Source organism: Anser cygnoides, chromosome 2 (genome assembly GCF_040182565.1).
Source record: "Anser cygnoides isolate HZ-2024a breed goose chromosome 2, Taihu_goose_T2T_genome, whole genome shotgun sequence".
Classification (NCBI taxonomy): domain Eukaryota; kingdom Metazoa; phylum Chordata; class Aves; order Anseriformes; family Anatidae; genus Anser; species Anser cygnoides.
This window is the reverse complement of record NC_089874.1, coordinates 159,133,747-159,155,381: the sequence shown is the minus strand read 5'-3', so window position 1 is coordinate 159,155,381 and position 21,635 is coordinate 159,133,747. Positions and strand designations below refer to the sequence as shown.

Sequence of the window (21,635 nt, the reverse complement as noted above, 5' to 3'; positions counted from 1 at the left end):
TACGGAGACAGAACTGGTATGCTGTCTGGGTGTCATCTAACTCGAGGGTTCCAGGACTGAATCTTTTCATCAGCCCAGGCCTAAACCTGGACATGGTGTTTGCATTCACCAGCAGGTCCAAGGACTGGAAGCTTGATGTTTTTGGATCCCGTCTTACTCGGGTTCAGCTGCGTAGGCATCTACGCACCATTCCCTGCCAATGCTCGCATTCTTGACTTTTCCTGAAAAAGATCCATCCGTGTTCAGTGTCTGCCTTTCTGTATGAATCGTGTCGGTGGAGCAGCATATCTCACGTGCTTGGATTCAGAAGCTAGTAGTCTCTGACTCTGTTTTCATCCAGTAATGCTGCTAGGTAATTTTGATGGCAAAGATGGGAACGGTGCAGAAGAGGGCTTGAATTTGTGACTGGAAGCATAGAACCATAGAATCAATAAGGTTGGAAAAGACCTCCAAGACCATCTGGTCCAACCATCCCCTACCACCACTATCACCCACTAAACCATGTCCCTAAGCACCATGTCCGACCTTTCCTTGAACACCCCCAGGGATGGTGACGATCAGCAGCCTGAAGCACCACGGGGGCCCTGTGGGATGTGCAAGCGTGACAGCCCCGAGGACCGCTCAGCCTCGCAGCCCAGAGGAAGGGCAAGCTCCAGGAGCTGCCCCCGGCTCTGCATCGCTGCCCTGGTGCAGCTGAGGACATGGGAACCGACTGTCAGCAGCGCTGCCCCCCCCCGAGCTTTCAGCGGGCCAGCTCTTTGCTCTTCCCACCTCATTCATTGCCAGGGTCCTCTGCTGCTAGTGAAAAGAGCGTAGTTAATTTGAGAAACTTGTTCTCTCTTTGTCACTGCCAGATCGTTTAATTAGTTACACAATATTCTTAGGCAGCTGAAATTCCTGATACAACCCTGTTTAAGTAAAACCCAACAGAACAGAAAACAAAAGGCATCCAGGCAGCTGAGAAAAAGGGCTGAAAGTCGGGAAGAATGGCTAAGCAGTCGTGAATTCATCCTCTCCTTCTGGAGCATGTCCTGCTAATGCATTTGCTGATTTGGCTGAGATGCAGGAGATCAGGAGCATGATGGATCCAGGGAGGAAAACGTGTTTACTGTTGTGCATGTAATTTGATTTAAAAGAGAGGAAGGTAGATTTGAAGATTGCACACCTAGAATATGTTACTTTTCAAATGTCAAGCCCTAATCCCACGAGAAATTATACTCATTAGTAGGAGTTGTTTTCTATAATGAGTTCAGAAACCGAAATGGAAAGAAGATTATATTCTGAATTTAAATATTTTTAGTCTCCTCATGCTGCTTTTTTAAAATCTTAATGGGGAGCCTGCGATGTTACATTCTGGTATTTCTTCACGGTTATTGCAGGCAGTATCTGCAGAGCCTCAGGAGCAAACTGCCTGTAGCTAAGTAGTGGCATTTCATCTTGTATAAAATGTTAAGATCTGCGTCGTGTCATTTTTGCTATTCTAACGGAATTTAGAAAAGACCCGAAAATGCAGCGTATGTGAGCCTCTGTTATAAAGTTTGAGGTTTTGATTTAATTATGTAAAACATCACTAATAAATATTTATAAAAAACATTAAGGTTCCAGTTTGGGAAAAAGAAAAAATGGACAAAATAGATCTTTGCTGTCTGAAACACAAAGTGCAGCATGTGTGGTGATGCAGTGCTGTGGTTAAGAAGTTATAAAACAGAATCCTCTGGTTCTTCTAGTAACAAGATACAGGGATAAAATCTGAGTTACTGCCGTTGCTAGTAGAAGGGCTTAGGAACGAAGCTAAACTTTTGCTTACAAAAAGTGGGAAAGACAAAATCACGAAGCAATAGAGGTGATGGGAGATAGAAATCCAGGAGCTCCTGACCTGAACTGTTTCCAACTTCGTAAGCTTTACAGAATCAAAAATAAAGAATCATAAAAATGTTTTGCAGCAGTGAGGAGGAAAGTATGTGAATTGTTTATTGATTGTTTACGCATTGAAAATATATCACTATGGATTTGGGTTTCCTGACTACTCATTCACCTGCATATATCATTCTGATTATCGGTAATTTCCTTGTTGATTATATCTGCTGCTTCTGTTCAATAATGGTTCTTTTGTTAAAGGAAATGACTCTTTTAACATTTCTCATACCTTCAGGATTTTTCCTTAAACCAGACTAATTATGAGAGTTTCTAATACCAAGTTATACTAATATTTTGTGGTCTTCTAGATAATATTTATTTTTCTTCATGTGCAGCATATACTGATTACATCTGGAAGTGGATTTTATGATCTTGAGTTATATTTACCGTAACATATCCTTGGTCTGAGCCAATTTTTGAACTAAAGTAGTATTCTTCAGCCTACAAAGAACATGGAACAGTTTTTTGGGTAAAACTTCTTGATTTGGCTCTTTCATCTTGAGTTAGTCAGTCAACTCCTTACATGTGATCTAGCATACAGAAGGATTGAGCACTATGCTTAGCTTCCCAGCGACACAAATCCCCTTTATCCCTTCCCTTCCCTTCCCTTCCCTTCCCTTCCCTTCCCTTCCCTTCCCTTCCCTTCCCTTCCCTTCCCTTCCCTTCCCTTCCCTTCCCTTCCCTTCCCTTCCCTTCCCTTCCCCCTTCCCTTCCCCCTTCCCTTCCCTTCCCTTCCCTTCCCTTCCCTTCCCTTCCCTTCCCTTCCCTTCCCTTCCCTTCCCTTCCCTTCCCTTCCCTTCCCTTCCCTTCCCTTCCCTTCCCTTCCCTTCCCTTCCCTTCCCTTCCCTTCCCTTCCCTTCCCTTCCCTTCCCTTCCCTTCCCTTCCCTTCCCTTCCCTTCCCTTCCCTTCCCTTCCCTTCCCTTCCCTTCCCTTCCCTTCCCTTCCCTTCCCTTCCCTTCCCTTCCCTTCCCTTCCCTTCCCTTCCCTTCCCTTCCCTTCCCTTCCCTTCCCTTCCCCCCCTTTTTTTAATGGATCATCCAGGCAGAATTACGTGCATAGTGACACCCTGCCGTTCCCTGTTGGTTTGCAGCGATGCAGTTCAGAGAAATCGAATAAATTCTTTTATATTCATAAACTTTTAATAGGATCTGCAGCTCAGGCTGTTATCTGTGCAGGTTTGACAAGGCCGCTGGAGTAAGCGTACAACGGTATTTAAATCTGTGGCTGTAGCATTTAGTGCCTCCTTCTCTGGAGGTGCTGTGGGAGAGGATGGTAAATTGTTTTAAATTGGAGCTTTGTAAGCTTATGAAAGCGTGGGATTTTTTTTTCTATCCTGGAGATAGAAAATCGATCTTTCATATAGTGTGTGGAGTCCTTTCCAAGGTGTGTGTACGTAGAGGAGTTTAAAGGAGATTTAATTTTTTTTTCTTTTACATCCTGTTGATATTGTATGAATTCTAAGTATTAAAACTTTCTCAGATCACCTGAAGGCACCAGAAAAAAACGTTTCCCTCAATCATGCTCCCCCTCTACACATCCCTATACACCCCGGCCAGAGAGAGCAGCGGGTTCAGTGCTCTGAAGCTCTCCGAGAGACTCCAAATCTGTCGAGCGCCCCCACTTAGATCTTATATTTTGGGTGGGAAGAGATTCCTCCTGCTCTTGAGGTTGGTAGAAGACCTTTTGGTCGTCTTTTCCCTGTTCTCTAGCATGGGGTGTGAGACGCACCCAGGGCCACCAGCAAGGTTCTGCGACAAATTCCTCACTGCGGGAGGGACCGCGATGATGATGATGATGCCTTTGAACTCTTGTACTTACCGATGGCACATAACGGTTGTAATTTTTAGCCTTTTCTTGAGTGTTTTCGTTTGGTATGAGATGTTGGGAAGGGTTTTGCATGGGGAGTGGTAATACTCCGTGGCCTTTCAAACTAACCCTGTCTCTTTACCCAGTCTGATGCAGAATGAGCCATGGACCCAAACCACGGTAGCTTTCCGAAGCAGGATACTCTGAGTGTTACAGCAGTAACACGGGGCTTTTTCAGAGAGTTTTCACAGAAGACTTCCTGATTCAACTTGAAGTCCATTCTTACATTACACTACTTACATCAGTAGTGTCAGATCCCTGTACTTGCGGAGCGTAGCTCTGATCTGTAGGAAACAGTCCAGCTGGTTAATTGGAACGAAGCCTGTTTTGAATGGGTTTGTGCTTTTTTTTTTTTTTTTTTAATTTTTGTCTTTAATATTGATTAACTCTCCTGACATAACGTAAACTTGAGTTCATTAACTGCAAATTAGGAATTGACATAAACAGAGTAGACAGGTATGTCCAGAGTGCCCAGTGGATATTTTTGTTTGCGTTGTAAGGTGACTCTTGTGAACTTTAATCAAACTTAATTAGGAAGTAGAGTTAGTTCAAGTTACTTAAAAGCAAGCTGGAAATGTGCAAAACATTTCAGCCCTCGCGTGCCACAAAACATTGAACTCTTGATTTTGGTGTTCCTCAAACCACTGGATTATGGCTGTTTTAAGACAGTGATTGTGTTAGTGTTTCTGTTCCTTAAGCCAGGTTTAGAAATCCAATTAACAGGTTTCACAAATGTTTAATAAATCTTCAATTGAAAGGGAAAGGACTTTTAACCATCTGAGGATTGATAGCATCTGGGAAATATGAATGGTTTCCAGCAGAGGGTGTTGTCTTGGAGGGTTTGTTGGTGGTGGTTTTTCTGTGGTGTGTGTGTGTGTGTTGTATTTTTGTAAAAAACAAGCTAAAAGCTAACCAGGGAGGAGGTAGGCATTGTTCCTAAATCTTTTTTAGAAACTGCTGTCCTAGTTGACATAAACTTCAGCATGCCATGGTAATGTCCGTGTTAGGTCTGTGCCCTTGCTCTTGAGACTTGGCAATAGCAGCTGCCTGGGAACCAGAATAAGAGCAGGGAAAGAATCCAATGGCACTTCCCAAATTTTCGCCTTGCTTCAAGCAAGTTATATTTCAGGAGTTTAATAAAAGACGAGGTGATGTATGGTCCCCTCTGCATGAACCAAAGGTTTGTTCTGAGCTTGAGCCCTGAAGATGACATGGGGACTGGTATGCTGGTAAGCTTTACACATGCTGTTCATTAAGGAAAAAGACCCAAAAATAAAATTTAAGACACAGAAGTACTCAGTGCTAATGAGAGTAATGAGTACATAAGACTAACGATAGAGAATCATCCTTATTTTTTAACTTTGCTAAGCAGTCGTTCTCTAAAATGAGCATCATGGAAAGACGAGGTTCGTACGCTGCGTCAGGTCAATAGTTTTGTTGTAGGCTGTTACTTAGAGGAGATGAGTGAATGCTTACATGTATTGAGAGCAGATGCTTTTAGCTTTGTATAACTTCTCTCCATTTGTCTGCAGTCAAAAACTTTACAAGTTACCCATTTGATTAAGAAGGTAATGAAGTGATGAATATTTTTAAGGGTGTGAAAGAGCGGATCATTTAATAAACTCTAGGAGGAATTATGTCCAGCTGATTTTGTTCTGTACTTGTAAGCTTGTGAAAGGATTAAGGAAAAAAATCAACTTAGGGATGCAGTCATCTGTTTGATTGCCTTTTTTGGGTACAATAGAATGGATGGATTAGGAAGACAAATTCAAATTCTTGATGGCATAGAAACTTTGTTGCTATATCACTTCTGTGGTGTAATTTAATTGTACTTTTGAAATGCTCAGCAGTGAAACATAGCTAATAAGTAATTTACTTCTATTTTTCTAGACACTGGAAGCCATTCTGAATTTTAAATACTCTGGTGGACCAGGACACGTTGAAGGCTATTACAGGAACCTTTCACTGGGTCTTCATGTAGAAGTAGAGCCGTCTGTTTTCTTCACACGTGTCAGTACCCTTCCAGCAACAAGGTGAGCCTTTCTTTGACTCTTGTATATGTGATTTATCATCTCTTTTATGTTGGCTATAACTTAAAGGGCATGCTGGAAACCTGCAATGTCATCATCAACATGTGGGCAAAGAATTTTGTCAACCAGTTGTCAAAATTCCTCCACTTTAGGAATTTACCCTCGTTTAACTGCAGACTGTGATCAAAGCACTCCATGGGAATTTGAAAATTTCTGATGTTCAAATGTTTTTTCAGTAATGTTTATTTTACCAGCGACAGGATATTTCTTGTTTATTATAATATCTGATGACTTCTTTCTGTATCTCTCCGCTATTACGGTGTGGTCTGCATTACTGCATTACATAGTTTTGTGTTTGCCTGAGTCTTAAAAAAAAAAAAAAAAAAAGTATGCGTAAATGATTGTCTTTAGATGTGAGGAATAAATTGCAATCATTCTCTCCTTCAGTGCTTTCTCTTGTAAACCACAGAGTAGTTTCACATGGCCTGGTGAGTTTTCAAAAATCAAGGGTCAATTTACATGTTTGCATGTAAGTTCACACATGCTAGTCATTAAATACTCTAAAATCTTTAAATATTTGTGATGTATTAAAACTCCGGAAGTGCCAGAGATAGCTTTGGAATAGCTCTTGTTCAAAAGATGAATAACCAAGCTTGTTTTTTTTGGGGAAGAAAGAAGAGTGGACTTTGTTTCAGTACATAGGTACTTCTGCGGTACAAGTATTGGTATGGAGTTAGTACATGGAAAAATTGTTGTACAGTGGATAAGAATGGCATGAAGCAGCATTGGGGAGGGTCAGGCTGGGTGTTAGGGAAAAGTTCTTCACTGAGAGGGTGGTCAGGCACTGGGACAGGCTCCCCAGGGCAGTGGTCATGGCACCGAGCTGCTGGAGTTCAAGAAGTGTTTGGACATGCTCTCAGACACATGGTCTGATTTTTGTGTGGTGCTGTGTGGAGCCAGGGGTTGGACTTGATGGTCTTTGTTGGTCCCTTCCAACTCAGGATATTCTGTGATTCTAAGTTTGTTTGAGAAAACCTCTTCCAATATACCAAAGTAGCAGTACCATTGAAAAGCATGCCACCGTGCGTTGTAGAACTTCTTGTTTTAAAGTTTGAAATTATTTCAGTGCATTTATATAGTACTGCTTTAACGGCTGAGAGTGAACTTGATTGATCAAAGAGATTCATATTGGTCCCAGGACCTTTTTCATGACAGTCTTCAGAGAGAAACCCCAAAGGTAGGCAAGAAAGAACTACAAGTCTAGGAGATATTGGCGCCATATTTCATTTTTCCGAGCGGAGAAATGAGTCACCAGTATCACACTGATGCAAAAATGTCAAAAGATGGATGGACTGCAACATAGCTTGCAAAACATGAAGTGTTTCTTTCATTCCTGTTTTGTTTTTCACAGGAACAAAAGAAATGAAGTCTCAAGAAAAGTACTGAGTCTGGGTGGGGTTTTAACTTAGAGAAACTTGAAGCAAAAGTGGACAAGTTGGAGATAGCGTAGAGCAAGAAGAGTAATAGGATGTGAATGCTAAACCATTGAAACTGTTGGTCTTAGTGGAGCTAAGGAGAAGGCTGAGTGCAGACAGAAATTTGTAATTACATAAATGGCATTGCCAGCGGGATAGGTATCTGTTTTTCACAGCAGGTAATAGAGTAAATAATGGGCTTTGCATGCAGCAAGGAAATTTTAGGTTAGACGGGGCTAAGGAAGCACTGAAATAGATTGTGCAAAGTATCATTAAAAATTAGACAAATGAGATTGTCTCAAACTGATCTTTTTTTTTTTTTTTGAGTAGATGTATTGTGTTCAGCTTTTGCGAAAGAGACCTAAAACTGCATACCCTTACTGGAAGCAGGTCTGCCAAACATTTTGCTACTTGAAAATATAGCACAATGGGCCTGAGTTTATTCCTTTAGGAACTGCTCTAGAAGAAATAAATCTAATGCTACCTGCCAAGTCAGAGCATGGTATCTGGAGAATTCCAGGAGGTTTATAATGACGGTCAGAGTTTCATACCTGCAGTGGCACATTGTTCAGTGTGCAAGGTTTTCAAGCGTTAATAAACGATCTCTGTACCATCCTGGAAGTATCACAGCATCTACATTAAGTAGTTTTCAAGAAGATTCAGTGTATAGGTTGAAATGCTTAGTTTACATTTATTATTTACATGAGAAGTTTTTTTTTTCATTCATTGTCAAAAATCTCCTTTGTACTCTGAGTATCCTATATACACTTTTATATGGGCAACACGATGGCTCTTTGGTTCACTGCTCTTACTTTCCTATAGTCACAGAGTAGCTTGGGTGTGAAGCTGTGAACTTTCCATAAAAGCCTGAAATACAACACGATGCTTTTATTTGAAACACCGTTGTTGGTAAGTCAGCTGCTTGTGCGAGGTGGCCCCAGCTGTGGTTTGCGTAAGACGCGGTTATCCTCCCCCCTGCCTTGTCAGTCTCTTCTCAGGAATTTACTATGCTTGGAAAACGCTTAATCCCAAAATCTATAAAAATAGATTGAGGTCTTAATTCAAAGGTAGAGTTGCTGTGTTGTTCAGCTGTGTACGATTTCGCTAGTCATGTAGCAGCAGTGCTATATATAGCAGCTCCACTTCAGCCAAATGCTGCAGCCCTTACTGTTTGCATTCACTTCATTCTTTGCCTGTCCGTCACACAGACCAGCATTTAAGTCAGTGGAAACTTTAAGTGATTTGCTGATTAGAGATGTGGTTAAAGATGTTATTGATTTTAATTCAGAATCCTCACAGGTTTATTACTGTTTGGGGGCAAAATGCCTTAATGTTTACATTTCTTTCAGAAATGTTTTATTGCAGGAGCTGTCAAATTGCCATTCAAAACTTCTTGTTGTTGCAAAGGCATACACTGCCTTATCAGTCATGAATGCGCTTTGTTTTTAAGTGCTTGTTATCTTGTGTTCCTGATTTTATTACACTGGTTTTAGGGAGCAGTAATGCTTTTCCTTCACTCTTCCAAGGAGGCTCTTGTCACTGCGTCCCAGCGGTGATTCTCCATCAGAAGTCAGGTACCGTTCAGTGTTATGCTGTAAAGTGACAAAGAGTAGAAGTGTCATCTTCCAAACTGCTGGGGATGAACGTTTATTATTAAATGAAACAAAGTTTCTTATTTGATTGTTGATCATCTCTGCCAATATCTGAGACTCAGTGACAGCAAATTATAAGTCAAATTTTGTACTTTTCCTCGCTTTTAAAAACTTGAACCAAGTTTTCTCTTGAGTTGCAGCTGAGAAATCATTGCTTAAATTCTTTTTGAGGCACTGAACTATTTTTGTTTAGTCATTATATGAGAAACTGTGTTTTATAACTTGCCTTCTCAGCTGTCATTTCAGAATGAGTTAGCATTGTTTTCATTTTCTGGATTCGATTTTTTTTTTTCTTTTATGCTTTTGTTGTTGTTACATTACATTTTACCTCAATAAAAGTAAGAAACAATAGCTTAATAGCTGCTGGGCTTAAAATCAAAGTCAAATATAAAACTTTAAAAATTGATTCTTCCCTTAGGCCTTCACTGGAAAAAAAAAATCAACAGGAAAAATGTTAATGAAATCACTTTTTTCCCCCAATGTAACATAAAGATTATGGTTTATGTAAAAGTCTTCCAAACTCAGTTGGTATTCCTTTTATTTAGTTGCTTGAGCAGATATGCATAGGAGATATCACTGAAACAGATTTTTTCTTTTGTTTATTTTTGCCTTTTTTACTGTCTGTAGCCATAATTATGTCTTCTGCTCATGCATAGATCTGTGCTTTAGAGGGAGAAGTTTCATTAACTGCACCTTCACTATATCTTGAGATGCATTTAACTCTGACACAGCTCCTTTTAACCTTGACCTGTGCTAGTCCGTAGGGGCACCCCGGCTCAGCTTGGTGCAGCCCTCGATGTGCTGCAGTGTGCAGTCTGTTGCCTACTTCTCGTGCAGACACCAGCCCTCCTCTCAGAAGGGGATGTTCTGTCCGTAAGCGGCCCTATTCTGCTCCAAGGATTTTCCCTGAGCATCTCAACCTCCGCTCACCGAGCTGCCTGAGTCCAAAAAGGCTGGCGGGACGGCCTCGCGCTTGGAAATTGTATGCCTCAGGCCGTGTCACTTGTAATCCTTGATTCTGCTTGTTTGTCCTTGCCAGAAAATGCTGGTCTTGTCGTGCATAATGAAAAAATTAGGTGTTGGAAGTAGCCCTGAAATAGGGTATGAGAATGAATTTATACTGAAAGTTTTCCCAATATTTCCCACAGCTCACTGAAGCCTTGAAGGGCTTCAGGGATCTCCTTGCTTGACACTATGTACCATAAAATTCTGGTAAATCTATATAATAATATTGTTTTCATTGTCTTCTGTAATCAGGTGTATCATGTGAATTGACTCCTTGTCAGGTCTTAGCCTCAAAACTACGAGGGTGATTCGAGGCCTCCAAAGAGCTCAGCTACCAGCAGGTTGTCTCCTAGACCGCCAGCAGAGCTGGGATGCTGATGGGTCAGAGTAAGGGAAACGTTTTGTTGCATGTGAAACACATCTTCCTTTTCCCATCCTGGTAGGTCCAAAAAAGTCTGCTGTTGAAGCTTGTTCTAACTAGATTGTCTTGAACTATTCCCCGAAAGCGTTATCTGCCAGTTTTGGCGAGCACTGTATGTCCTCCCCTGCCACCTTTGTCAAAAAACAACAAAGCTTGAAAAAAATGCTAGAAAAAATGCTGCTTTACTCCACGTGTTTGGTAAGAACTGAAATAAGGTATGCTCTGCATGCTGTGTAGGGTACTTCTTATTCTCTTTGCATGCCCTGTCATTGTGCCGCCTGTACAAAGATGTTTAAATAACAGCCATCTACAAAAACTGGAAACTCTTTGCCTTGCTTATTGCGAGGAGGCAAGCCACTCTGAATTTGTAGATGAAGTCAGTCCATAATGCAACAGGGATGCTGCAATTCCTTTTGAGCAAGGTTTGGAAATCTGCTATGTGAGAATATTCTTACCTTTCAATTCTACAAATTCACAATGATGAGCAAAATGTTTTTTTTTTTTTTTTTTTTTAATTTTCTTGAGGCAGCCAAGTTTTCTTCCTGTCTTAAAACCACCTTACACCATCAGCTGCAGATCTTTTTTGGCAAGAGCAGAGGCTTAGACTCTCCTCTTGTAATTGAGTCAGAGAAGGAAAAATAAAAAAGGAACTTCAGCAGGTCTGAGACTGCTACTGTCCAGAAGTGCCAGTTCAGCTCACCGTAGGTTGAAGTCCATTTTCCTTTGTGCTGTTAATGTATCTGATGTAATGAAATGTTTTAGTTCTGGAAACAAGGCATCAGCCTGCAGTGTGCTCCCTGGTCTAAGACCTATCGTTGCTTTGTGTGTCATGGTAGAATCCAGTTTTTCCAACTTGGGTTTCACCTAAGTGTTGGGAGACAGAAAAAGGACAACCTTGACTATGTGTTGGGTTCTCAGGAGATCTCTGCTGGGTCGGTAGAGGTTTGGGTCTTAATGAAATCAGCCATGGTTTTCAGAATTTCACTTCTGGTTTCCATGGTTGCCCACGTTTTCAGTGCAATAAATGGCAACGCAGCCCCTTCAGCAGCCTGGTTTGGAGTAGAAAACCCTGATCCTTATTCACAAATGGCAGGGGGGGAATGGCAAACAGCGTGGTTATTTGGCCATGTTCTAACAAACGTTTTGGTCGCGCAACAGAAAAGTTCTGTAGCATTTTCTGAAACACTTCTTGGTTTTCTGTAGCTGAAGTTTTGAAGTAAGTGTTCACACTTAGCACATTTCGAATGAGAATCAGCTACCTGCTGACAGGCAGCTGTTTCTGGTCTTGTGTTTCCCAGTATTTCAGTGCTCAAATGCCATGGATTCCTGAAGGGTGGAGGAAAACCTTTGGGTGGCTGCTTGAAGGGCAGTCCTTTTAGTTCATTGGGAGGAAGGCCAGGATAAGACCTGGTTAAAAGGAATAGATGTCTCCACGGTGTTAAATTCACTCTTTTCTTAATGAAAAATAATAATAATAAAAAGTGGATGAAAGAGAAACCAGGCAAAGTCAATTACAGGTAAAGGTCTCCTTTTGATCAATTAGGCTGAATAACCATTTGTAAAACCTGTCAAGGAATGGATTTAGTAACTTTTTTTTAACGTTCTCAAGACTGGATGTCTTTGTAGAGTATATCTTTTCTTTTTACATACTTTCTTTATAGGTACACCATTGAGCTCAGTATAGATTTCACTGAGTGAGAACCCAAGACACATGGGAGGTTAGATCCAGTAGGTAAATCATCTCGCTAACCCCGAACTGCTAATTGTGTAATGTTGTAGTGAGTTCAGGGGAGGGGGGCAAGAAGGAGCTTACAGTTGAGGAGAATTGATTTTTGAGATCAAAATGTTAAATATGTACGGTTTGGCACATGAAGACGTGAGAACATAAATCTGCAAGTATTTATAGATGTGCTGGGAATATTTAGCGTAATCGAAAAGGTTTACAACTAGGAGAAGTCAGATGAGGACAATTTGTGGAATATGTGAAAAAGGCCTTGTAACAGTGAGATGTGTAAACTTCTGAATTAATCATCTAGAGTTAGTGTGGAAAGCTTCATGTTTAAGGGAAAAAATCAAATGGAATTAAAGAAGCTCTATTCAAAACACAATAGTAATAGCAGAGATGCCGTAGATCATTGTTTTGCTGTACTGTATGAAGTGGTCACCTTCATCAGTGGATTTTGGAGAATTGAGTTGGCTTCTAGCATGCCACTGCCTGTCATCATTTCCAAGTGCTTCTCTTCACTTTCTGGTGTCTCGTTTTGAGCAGGGATGTTGGGCGTGCCTGGTTAAAGAAAGCGTAAAAGAAGCAAACCAAAGTATAGGTGTGAAAACGCGCCTTGATGGGGAAACGGAGCTGAGTCAGGATGTGCATAACTTGCCAAACTCCCTCCAAGTGTTTCTCGTTTCATCTGATTTCAGAACAAAGCTAGAAACAGAGCTGCTACACGATTATTCACTGAAGTGAGCTGTCATTAGAGCGTGATAGCTGCATCTGCTTTTTAATATTGTGTTAAATGTTACTGAAGTGCATCCTCTGATGTCATTTCAGAGTAGATTGCAATACTCCTGAAAGAAATTTCTAGATCACAGTATAATTGCCTCTTGTCTTAAGTTCCCACAGCCCCAGTTTTGTGACTATTTCTGTCATCAGAACAGACATTGGAAGGTTTTTAAAATACAGTTTGTCACTAACTTTTGTTTGTCTTACATCCTGGATTCTGTAATGGAGGATAACAGAGATTAATTTATGCAGTAAATCTCCAAGACACTGTAGAAATAACGCTTTTTTTCAATTAAAAAAACAAAAGGAATTCTTTTTTAGCGTTTGAAATAAGTATTGACTTAATTTGGCATGTTACTCTGAGACCTTCAGATAATAAATCACCCAAGTGAAAATAACATCCTTTGTAATTCTAGTTTTGGCATGCACAACCTCCTGAGCTACAGACTTTCATGTTAAATGTGAAAGAGAATCTTGAACCTGAAATTCGTGATAGATTTTTCTAAAGGAAACACAATAGACAAACAAGGAAGGTAATTGAAATGGAAAATGTTTTCATGATGTGATTTTTAGTATTTTTCCACTTAGGCTCTGAAACTGTTTTTTGACCCAGGCTTATTTCCTTTCCATTAGCAGTCCGAATGATAGATGGAAACAAAAGTAAAATCCTTTCAAGCACTGGTATTCTTTATCCTGGAGTCTATAGACAGTCCAGTCCAGCTTTAATTCATCTTTGTTTAATTTGGGCTTTTAACATAATGCAATAATTTGTATATCATTCTGTTCAGAAAAGACGCGTGTTGTATTTGCAGTGTCTGAGCGGCTTATTCAGGTTTTGCAGGAAAGGGAATCTCTGTGCTCTATTATGCTGTTTTCCTACACTTTGGTATATTGTGCCCGTAAGTATATGGAATAAAACAAACCTAGATGAAGGTTTAATTGGGTGTGTTAATATGGGGTGATACCATGCTATCCGTATAGATGTTCTGGGGGAAAAAACAAGCAAAACCCAACAAAAGCATCCAAGCCCACCAAATGACTTGTAGATGTGTTTGACCCAAAGTTTAAGAAGTAATTAGTGTCAGCAAAATGATCCAAAACCCCTAGAAAGACTGGGAAGCTACCAATGACCCTTCAAGTTGTGTGACATCTTGCAAAGACGGTTCTCTCCCTTCTCTGGGAGGAAAGAAAGGTAACTCACCATTCTTAACTAGATTTAGAGGACTCAAAGTAGTGAATTTTTTCCCAGTGACTCAGCCTGTACCTCCCTTCCTAATCCACTGACCTTTTAGCATAAACTATTATATGGTGGTACATGGTGGTGGATAGCTTGAAAAATGAAAAAGAAATTGGGTAAGTGTAGGATAATCTTTCCCAGGTCCAGGAAACAGTGGCGTATGACTGTTTTTTCTCAGCCAAAAATTTCACTAGGCTACTATTGCCTGTAATTAAATCATATTATATCATGTTTTTTATTCTGAGTGTTTAAATTTTTTATAAGCTTACAGACTTTTCTTTAAAAAATAAAATAAAAAAATGGAGGCCATGGCTAATTTTCTCAATTGCCTTGAAATCCTTAAAACAATATGACATTTGAAATTTCTCAGCAACAGATTACTGACTTGATTTTTATGTAGTAGTTCAGCAAATTCGTGTTGAATTTCCTTTATCACACTTGCATGAATACTATTTACTTCTAAAATCTCATTTACTGACACTGATACAGGTCCTTTAACTCCTGTCTTGCAGAGGACAGTCATCTCTAAGTTCACCTGTAGCAAAAATTGATATAAAGAATTAGTTTGGCTTTCTTGCTACTTCTTTGTTTTTCTGAAACTTTCACCTAGACTGTAGCTCAACATCATCAGTTCTACTCCGTCCTACTGATTGTGACATGGTTAAAAAAAAATAAATTACATTTTTCAGATCTTTAACAAATTGCTTTTTAACAACTTGTGTGGTTTTTTTTTCCCTTTGCTTTTCCTTTTTCACTTTATTATATCACATCTTATTTTCCAGAGTTTATGCTTTGTCCAGTATTTAGTTTTTTAGTTATTTATTTTAGTTATTTATTAGTTTATCATTTTTCCAGTATTTGAAGCTTGGTGTTTCAATTCTTGTATTTTTGTACCCCTAAATTGTCCTTGTTTTTTTTTTTTGTAGTTGGTTTGGTACTGATACGTATTTACTCTGAACTTCTAATGCTATGTTTCCCTACAGTCTTAACGTTGCCTATAAGCTTTTTATACCTGTATCTTATTCTTATTTTTCAAATTACCATAATTATTCTGTAACTTTGATTTTTATTTTTATTTTATTAAAGATTTCCCTGGAGAGTTAACTCAAAGTCAACAAGGACATTCCCCTACACACCAATTTTGTGTTGTGCTTGAAAAGGATGAAAAAAGTCTCAGGATGATGAATAATTTTCCCTGCATAATCTGAAGTTCCTATTCAGAAATATTAGTGTTAAGGGATGATGGTGTCCTGTTCTGAAAGACTGGTGATCGTGTATAGAGCCTTTACATTCATAGCAATTGTTTTATTTACAAAACTTCCGTTCTCCTGCCAAAAATATCACACAGGGCTTGTCTGAGTGTTACTTCAGACAACTGTTTGATTTTTGCTAGGGGGTAAATAAAGAATTCCTTCTGCATTGGACTTTGTAAACCTACTCAACCCTGGAAGTCTCCCTTGCAGGTTGTATCTTAGCATCTCCTCGAGAGGCAGAAGTTTCCTGCGTCTTTACAGGTCTCGTCCCACTCTCCCAGCTATGAGGTAGAAGCCAGGCTTCCTTTTCTCTCTTTTTCATGCCTGGCTGGTAACAGGTTAGCTGCTGACTCGAATCCCGCCCTTCCAGTCATTTCTTTCTTGGGAGTTGTTAATTAAGGCAGGGAGTTTCTGCTGCGAGCTGGGGCTCCTTATCTGGTCGAAAGTCTTGAGTTTTGATGTGTTTGCTTCAGGCACTCAGCTACCTTTGTGCATTCCTCTCCATACTCGGTATTCACTGGGGCTTTACCCCAAAAGAGTGAAAACCCTTAAAACTACTAAAAAAGCATCCCCCCCTATATACATATACTTTTTTTTTGCTTTTGCTTAGAGGCACGGTACTGTCTGCTGGCAGCGTTTGCTTGCAGTTCGGTGCCTGACTGCATGTGGGGCTTGTCGGAGGGCTGCTCCCATCTCAAGGGCTTGCCAGGCAGCAGTGCAGTTCCTCCTGTAGACGCTGTGGAAATGATCTCTTGATATTCACGAGAGAGTTGTGTTATGAACCGGAAAACCTGGAGACGAGGAGATCACAGATGTTAAGATCTCAAGGTCTTGCGCCTCTAGAGTTTAATTGCCTCTGGAATGACTGGTGTTGGGGTTGATTTGACGTTATTATGCAGTAGCAGAAGTGTACGTGGTTACCGGAGACACACAGCTGTGTCTTTTGGGGTTTGAGTACGCGTGTTCTTCTAAGAATGGCCATGACGGCTCCCACCTTACTGCTGTTTTCCTCTTTCTTTTTTGGGGTAGCTCCTGAAGGACGTGGAAGTATTAGAGCGAGTCCAGAAAAGGGCCTCAAAGAAGGCCTTCACCTGTTCTGTGAAGACAGGCTGAGGGAGTTGGGGTTGTTCAGCCTGGAGAAGAGAAGGCCCCGGGGAGACCTTACAGCGGCCTGCCAGTGCCTAAATGGGGCCTACAGGAGAGCTGGGGAGGGACTCTTTGTCAGGGGGTGTAGCGACAAAGGGGAATGGCTTTAAACTAAAAGATGATAGATTTAGATTAGATATAAGGAAGAAACTCTTCACTCAGAGGGTGGTGAGGCATTGGCACAGGCTGCCCAGAGAAGCTGTGGATGCCCCATCCCTGGAGGTGCTCAAGGCCAGGCTGGATGGGGCTTTGGGCAACCTGATCTGGTGGGAGCTGTCCCATGGCAGGGGGGTGGAATTAGGTGATCTTCAAGGTCCCTTCCAACCCAAACATTCTGTGATTCATGCGAACTCCCTCTCAAATTAAAGCTGCTGATGGCTTTTACTTCTGACATTCAATACAAGTTACTTTCCCCTACTTATTGATTCTGGTAGCAATTACATGGGTTGTGATGATCTGTAACCTTTGTACAATGGCTATACTACTTCATTTTGTAATTCCCAGTGGCGAGTCACCTAATTCTGTTATACATGCATTTAAACTTCAAAGTCATTTATAGCTAAAGCTAAATTGTAGTGATGCTTAAGGCTACGATATTTCCCTGCTGTTAAATAGCTTCTGAGGAAGTTTTGAGTTCGAGTGGTCTGATAAAACGTTATTGGGACTGTCTGGTTGTATTTGGCATTTTACTGTCTGGTTTTGTTCCTGATTTTTTTTGTTGCATGTGTATTATATTGTAATCTTCATTCAGTGCTGTTGTTTGTGTGTAGTTTCACAAGGAAGAACAGTTTACAAATAAGAATAAAAATTTTCAGTAAAGTTTATTTTCTGTAGCTTTGTTGGTATTATTTCCTAGGTTTACCGGAAACACGGTTGGTATATTCATAGTGAATGCTTCTAGGAAAATTTGGATTTGAAGGATGGTAGCTGGTGAATATAAGAATTTCTGCTAAGCCTGCCTGTGTTTGCCTTTCCTACAAAAGGGACAAAGTTGTCTCTCTTGAAGTAGTTGGTGTAAGGGGGAGAGTGCTTCAGTCACCAAAAAAGGGTGATTTCTAGTAAAAGAGCAAGATACTCGTATAGTTGGAGTAGGGTATAAAATATAAGTATGTGAATATACGTATACTTATATGCATCTAAGTTTTTATGTATAAATGTTTATTCTGATATATTCTGATATATACTGATATATATATATATATTTTTATATATATATATTGAAGTTGCAATATTCCTTTTTTTTCCCCCCTATCTGAACAGCACCCGGCAGTGCCATCTACTTCTGGATGTCTTCAATTCTACAGAGCACGAGTTGACCATTAGTGCTAGGAACAATGAAGATTTAATTCTGCATGCCGGGGAATGTCAGCGGTAAGTCCTTTCAGTATTAAAAGGGTCCTATTTGTAACAATACCATGTATTTCTACCATAATGATGATATTTGGGGCCTGTTTTTCTTTGGAACATTGTGGAGCTGGCAAAGAATAAAACAATTAACAAATCAGCTGGAAGGTATGCAACCATGAAAAACAAATACAGAATATGTAACAGTACCAGCAATATCCTGACAAAGGGCAAAGTACATCAACTCAAAATAAGGCTGAATTTTGTCAGTTTTTATTTATCAAGGAATGGACAAAAATATCGGTAACATGCAGTTCTTGTTACTTTTTTTATTTTATTCAGAAAGAATTCATTCTTTTCTTTTTCAAAATACAAGTTAAATACTCACCAAAATGTGCATATTTATTTTGTATCCTGTTTCCCATCATTTTTGTAGTTGGTAGACTGCTTGGAATTTGCTCCCAGTTTTTAGGATAGTATATAACAAACATAAATAGTGCTACAAATAAGGTTATAAAATTACTTTGCATCTCCTTGAATGAATTACTTGTTTTTTCCTATAGGCTTAATAATCGAAATTTAAATACCCTTAAATTTTTACATTGTAATGCATATAAACCTGTTCCGTAAGTCTTTTGAAACAGTCATTTATCAATGTGGTTTTTGTAGCTTTTTCTTGCAAGGATAGTGAGTTTAATCTTAATGCAAAATATTTTACCATTTTATTCTTGCTTAGAAGTTGCACTGAGTTTTCTGTCACTTCTAAACTCATTTGTTATCTAGTTCTTGAATGATAAGCACAGTTGTTACTATGTGTAACCGTGTATATAAGTCCTGTCGTAGAGGTTTCATTTTTATTCGAATGGATCTTCTACAGTAACTTAGGTGGAACATACACTGAGCCTTAAAATTAGCAAACTCTTTCTAGCAAAGGACTGTTATTAATCATGCAAAAAGAAAAAAAAAGTAAATCAACGATCTTCCCTTTTTTTGGAGCAGTGGTTCAAGACTGGACTAGATGCTTAGGGACATGGTTTAGTGGGTGGTGTTGGTAGTAGGGTGATGGTTGGACCAGATGATCTTGGAGGTCTTTTCCAGCCTTAATGATTCTATGATTCTGTCTTTCTTTTTAAACATAGAACTGTCATTCACAGGTGTTTGCTTTTGAACCAAGTTTTTTCAGTCCAGATGGACAGTGTTTTTCCACAAGCCCTACTCTTATATTCTCTTTTTATCAGTTTTTCCCAGCTTCTGACATTGATTTTTTGTTAATATTTGAGTAATATTTGAAGTGAGGCTGTTCAGACAAGTCCAGTTGTTTTTCCCCTTGCTTGTACCTTCTTGATACCTTCCTCATTCTTAATGCTTTCCCCATTCCACTTTTATTTAAATTGTAGCTTTTTCTCCAGCTCTTATTTTGGTCACTCATAGTTCCTTTTGTAATTTGCCATCCCTCCATTCATCACCATCATTTTGAAATCTCCTGTCCTGACAAAGTGTAGATAGCAGGAAATTGTTTTCTTCGTTCCTGTTCTCATTGCTAGAGCCTTTCATATTTTCTGCCAACAAACCTACAAAGAAGGATAATGCTGCATCCTGCTCAGTGCTCGCCTCTTTGCTTCCCCCTTTTTTAGAAAGTAAAATAACTCGGAAGCCTTTGTTGTGTTGTTTCTGCTTTCTGTATTATGGAGCGGTCACTGTAGGATATAAGATTTGCACTCATGTGCCTAGTGGGAAGGAATTTGCAGGGAATTCTCTCATATTTGCTGTTGGAAAGTTCAACTTTCTAGACCAGTGGAGCCTCCCAGCTGCAAAGCTGTTTCTTCAAGTAGTCGACTGCACACTGGTGATGGAGCTTTGCTGTAAATTAGAAATGTTTTCAATGCAATCAGCAGTAAAACCGAACTTGTTTATCACAGTGATGTGGCATTCAGAAATGAAACCTAAAGAATATAGCAGGCAGCTCTGGGAGGGAATTGTATCAGGTACGTTAACAAAAAAGTGTTGCCGGTAGCAGTGATTTTAATTTATTGAAAACCTTAGGTATGGTAATTATTGTGTTTCTTACTTGATTATCAAACCATTAAAATTAAATTTCATGACAACCCTCATTTATGCGTAAATCACTTCATAATTTATGGTAATAGATGTTATCTTGTTATGTGCCCCAGGATATCTCATTTTGCACAACATCCCCTGCATTACCTTTGCATTTCCATTCTGTGCACAGTATGTCTGGCAGTCCGGAATGGCAAACATCATCATCAGCGTGAGATTTATCAAGGTGATGGTCTGAGTTAGATGAATCCTCTCATATATCTTTGTGGTGCAACACGACGGAGGTTTGAGAGACTTTTATGTACATGCGACTCCACAGTTGGAGGCCACAGATATAACACATTTAGATGTTGGAGGTTTTGGATGGCTTTGGCCTTGGTGTGAGGGCTGTGAGTATTAAGGCTTTGAACTGCAGGGTGAGGAGTTGAGAAGTGAAGAACAAACAGCGCCTGGGTAAGAACAGGCTGGGAAAAAAGCGTCAAACACTGCCAGCGAAGGAGGAGCTGCAAAGGATGAGGCAACAGAACGAAATCCAAAAGTTTTTGAGACCTGTATTTCCTTGTGAATAGGAAATACCCCTTGAAGCTGTCGGATAGATGTATCACTGCTACAGGCCATCATAAATGAGGGCATCCTCGTATTGGTCATCCAAGTAGCAGAGAAATACTACAGCAGCAAAGTCAATAATCAGGAATTAAGAATTGCAAGCCAGACTTCTTTCTGGGTAGCCAGTTCATGCCCTTTAGCAGGGCTATAGGGCTAAATGAGTGAGCTTTTGTGTAAATATTCACTAAAGTCAACCAGGATTTTTATCAGTTTTGATGAATGAAGTTTTGTACGTATTGACGCAGCTATTTTTAAAAACTTTTTTTGTTAAATTCTGTTGACAATCAAAAAATAAAAACGGTTTTTATTTGTATACCCGTCATCATACAGTATGGTGGTTTTTGTCCATGAAAAAATACGGTTATGTAAAAAATTCTTTGTGTGCATACTTAATGAGCATTGGCCATTGACTACTGCTTAGTTAAATACATTGGTTAATTGGGCTGTGAAGTCTATGAATATCTGATTAGACCTAATTAGCTAAATGTTGTGTTCACAGAAGTGGCATTACTCTGAAAACTGGTTATCAGACTGGTGTTAAAAACTTGCTGTCTTTTTTAGAACTGTTTATAATAAATGTGAACTAAGTTATCAATGTTTCAATGAAACCTTTCAGTTGAATGGAAGTGTTGTATATTGCATTTTCGGTAGAAAACATTTGGAAATAAGTCCTCTTCCAAAGGGTAGGAGAATTTAAAAATTCTTACCTTTTCTAACCCATCAGTAAGTTCCCTTAATAAATGTATTGTCTATGTGTAAGTAAATCATGCTTGTTATTACTCACAGCTGCTAAGTCAATGTTTAATTTGTGCTTTTGATTGTGACAGGGCATGTTGTCTGTATGAGAGATTAATTATGTCCTCCTTATGTTGCTGTTATAGTTTGTTTTTTAAGGACAAAGCCACTATGATTAAGGCCTTGCTGTCATCAAGGGAAGCTAAAACTTCACAGCAGTTTCCCCAGCTCTTCACGTTAAAAACAGGGCAAGCTGGAAGTTTTTGAGGACGCTTCAAGCTGATCTTAAAAAATACCAAAGTTTGTAATAACCAAAACATAAAAAATCACCTACTGTTTTCAGGGTAATAGTTTTTGTTTCCTTGACAGTTGTTAAATACATAGTT

General features: G+C 39.6%; 1 protein-coding gene across 6 annotated transcripts in view; it reads left to right on the top strand.

The window, feature by feature from the left end:
- The window catches only part of TRAPPC9 (trafficking protein particle complex subunit 9), a 468,771-nt gene that overhangs the window by 142,444 nt on the left and 304,692 nt on the right, over nt 1-21,635 (top strand). For 5 of the 6 annotated variants that reach the window (XM_048049625.2, XM_048049614.2, XM_013193341.3 and 2 more), the window contains 2 exons: nt 5,675-5,817; nt 17,767-17,877. In XM_048049625.2, the coding sequence (XP_047905582.1) occupies nt 5,675-5,817; nt 17,767-17,877 (254 nt within the window). Of the gene's footprint in view, nt 1-5,674; nt 5,818-17,766; nt 17,878-20,080; nt 21,278-21,635 lie in introns of those variants that run through there. The other variant, XM_048049641.2, reaches the window with a different exon arrangement.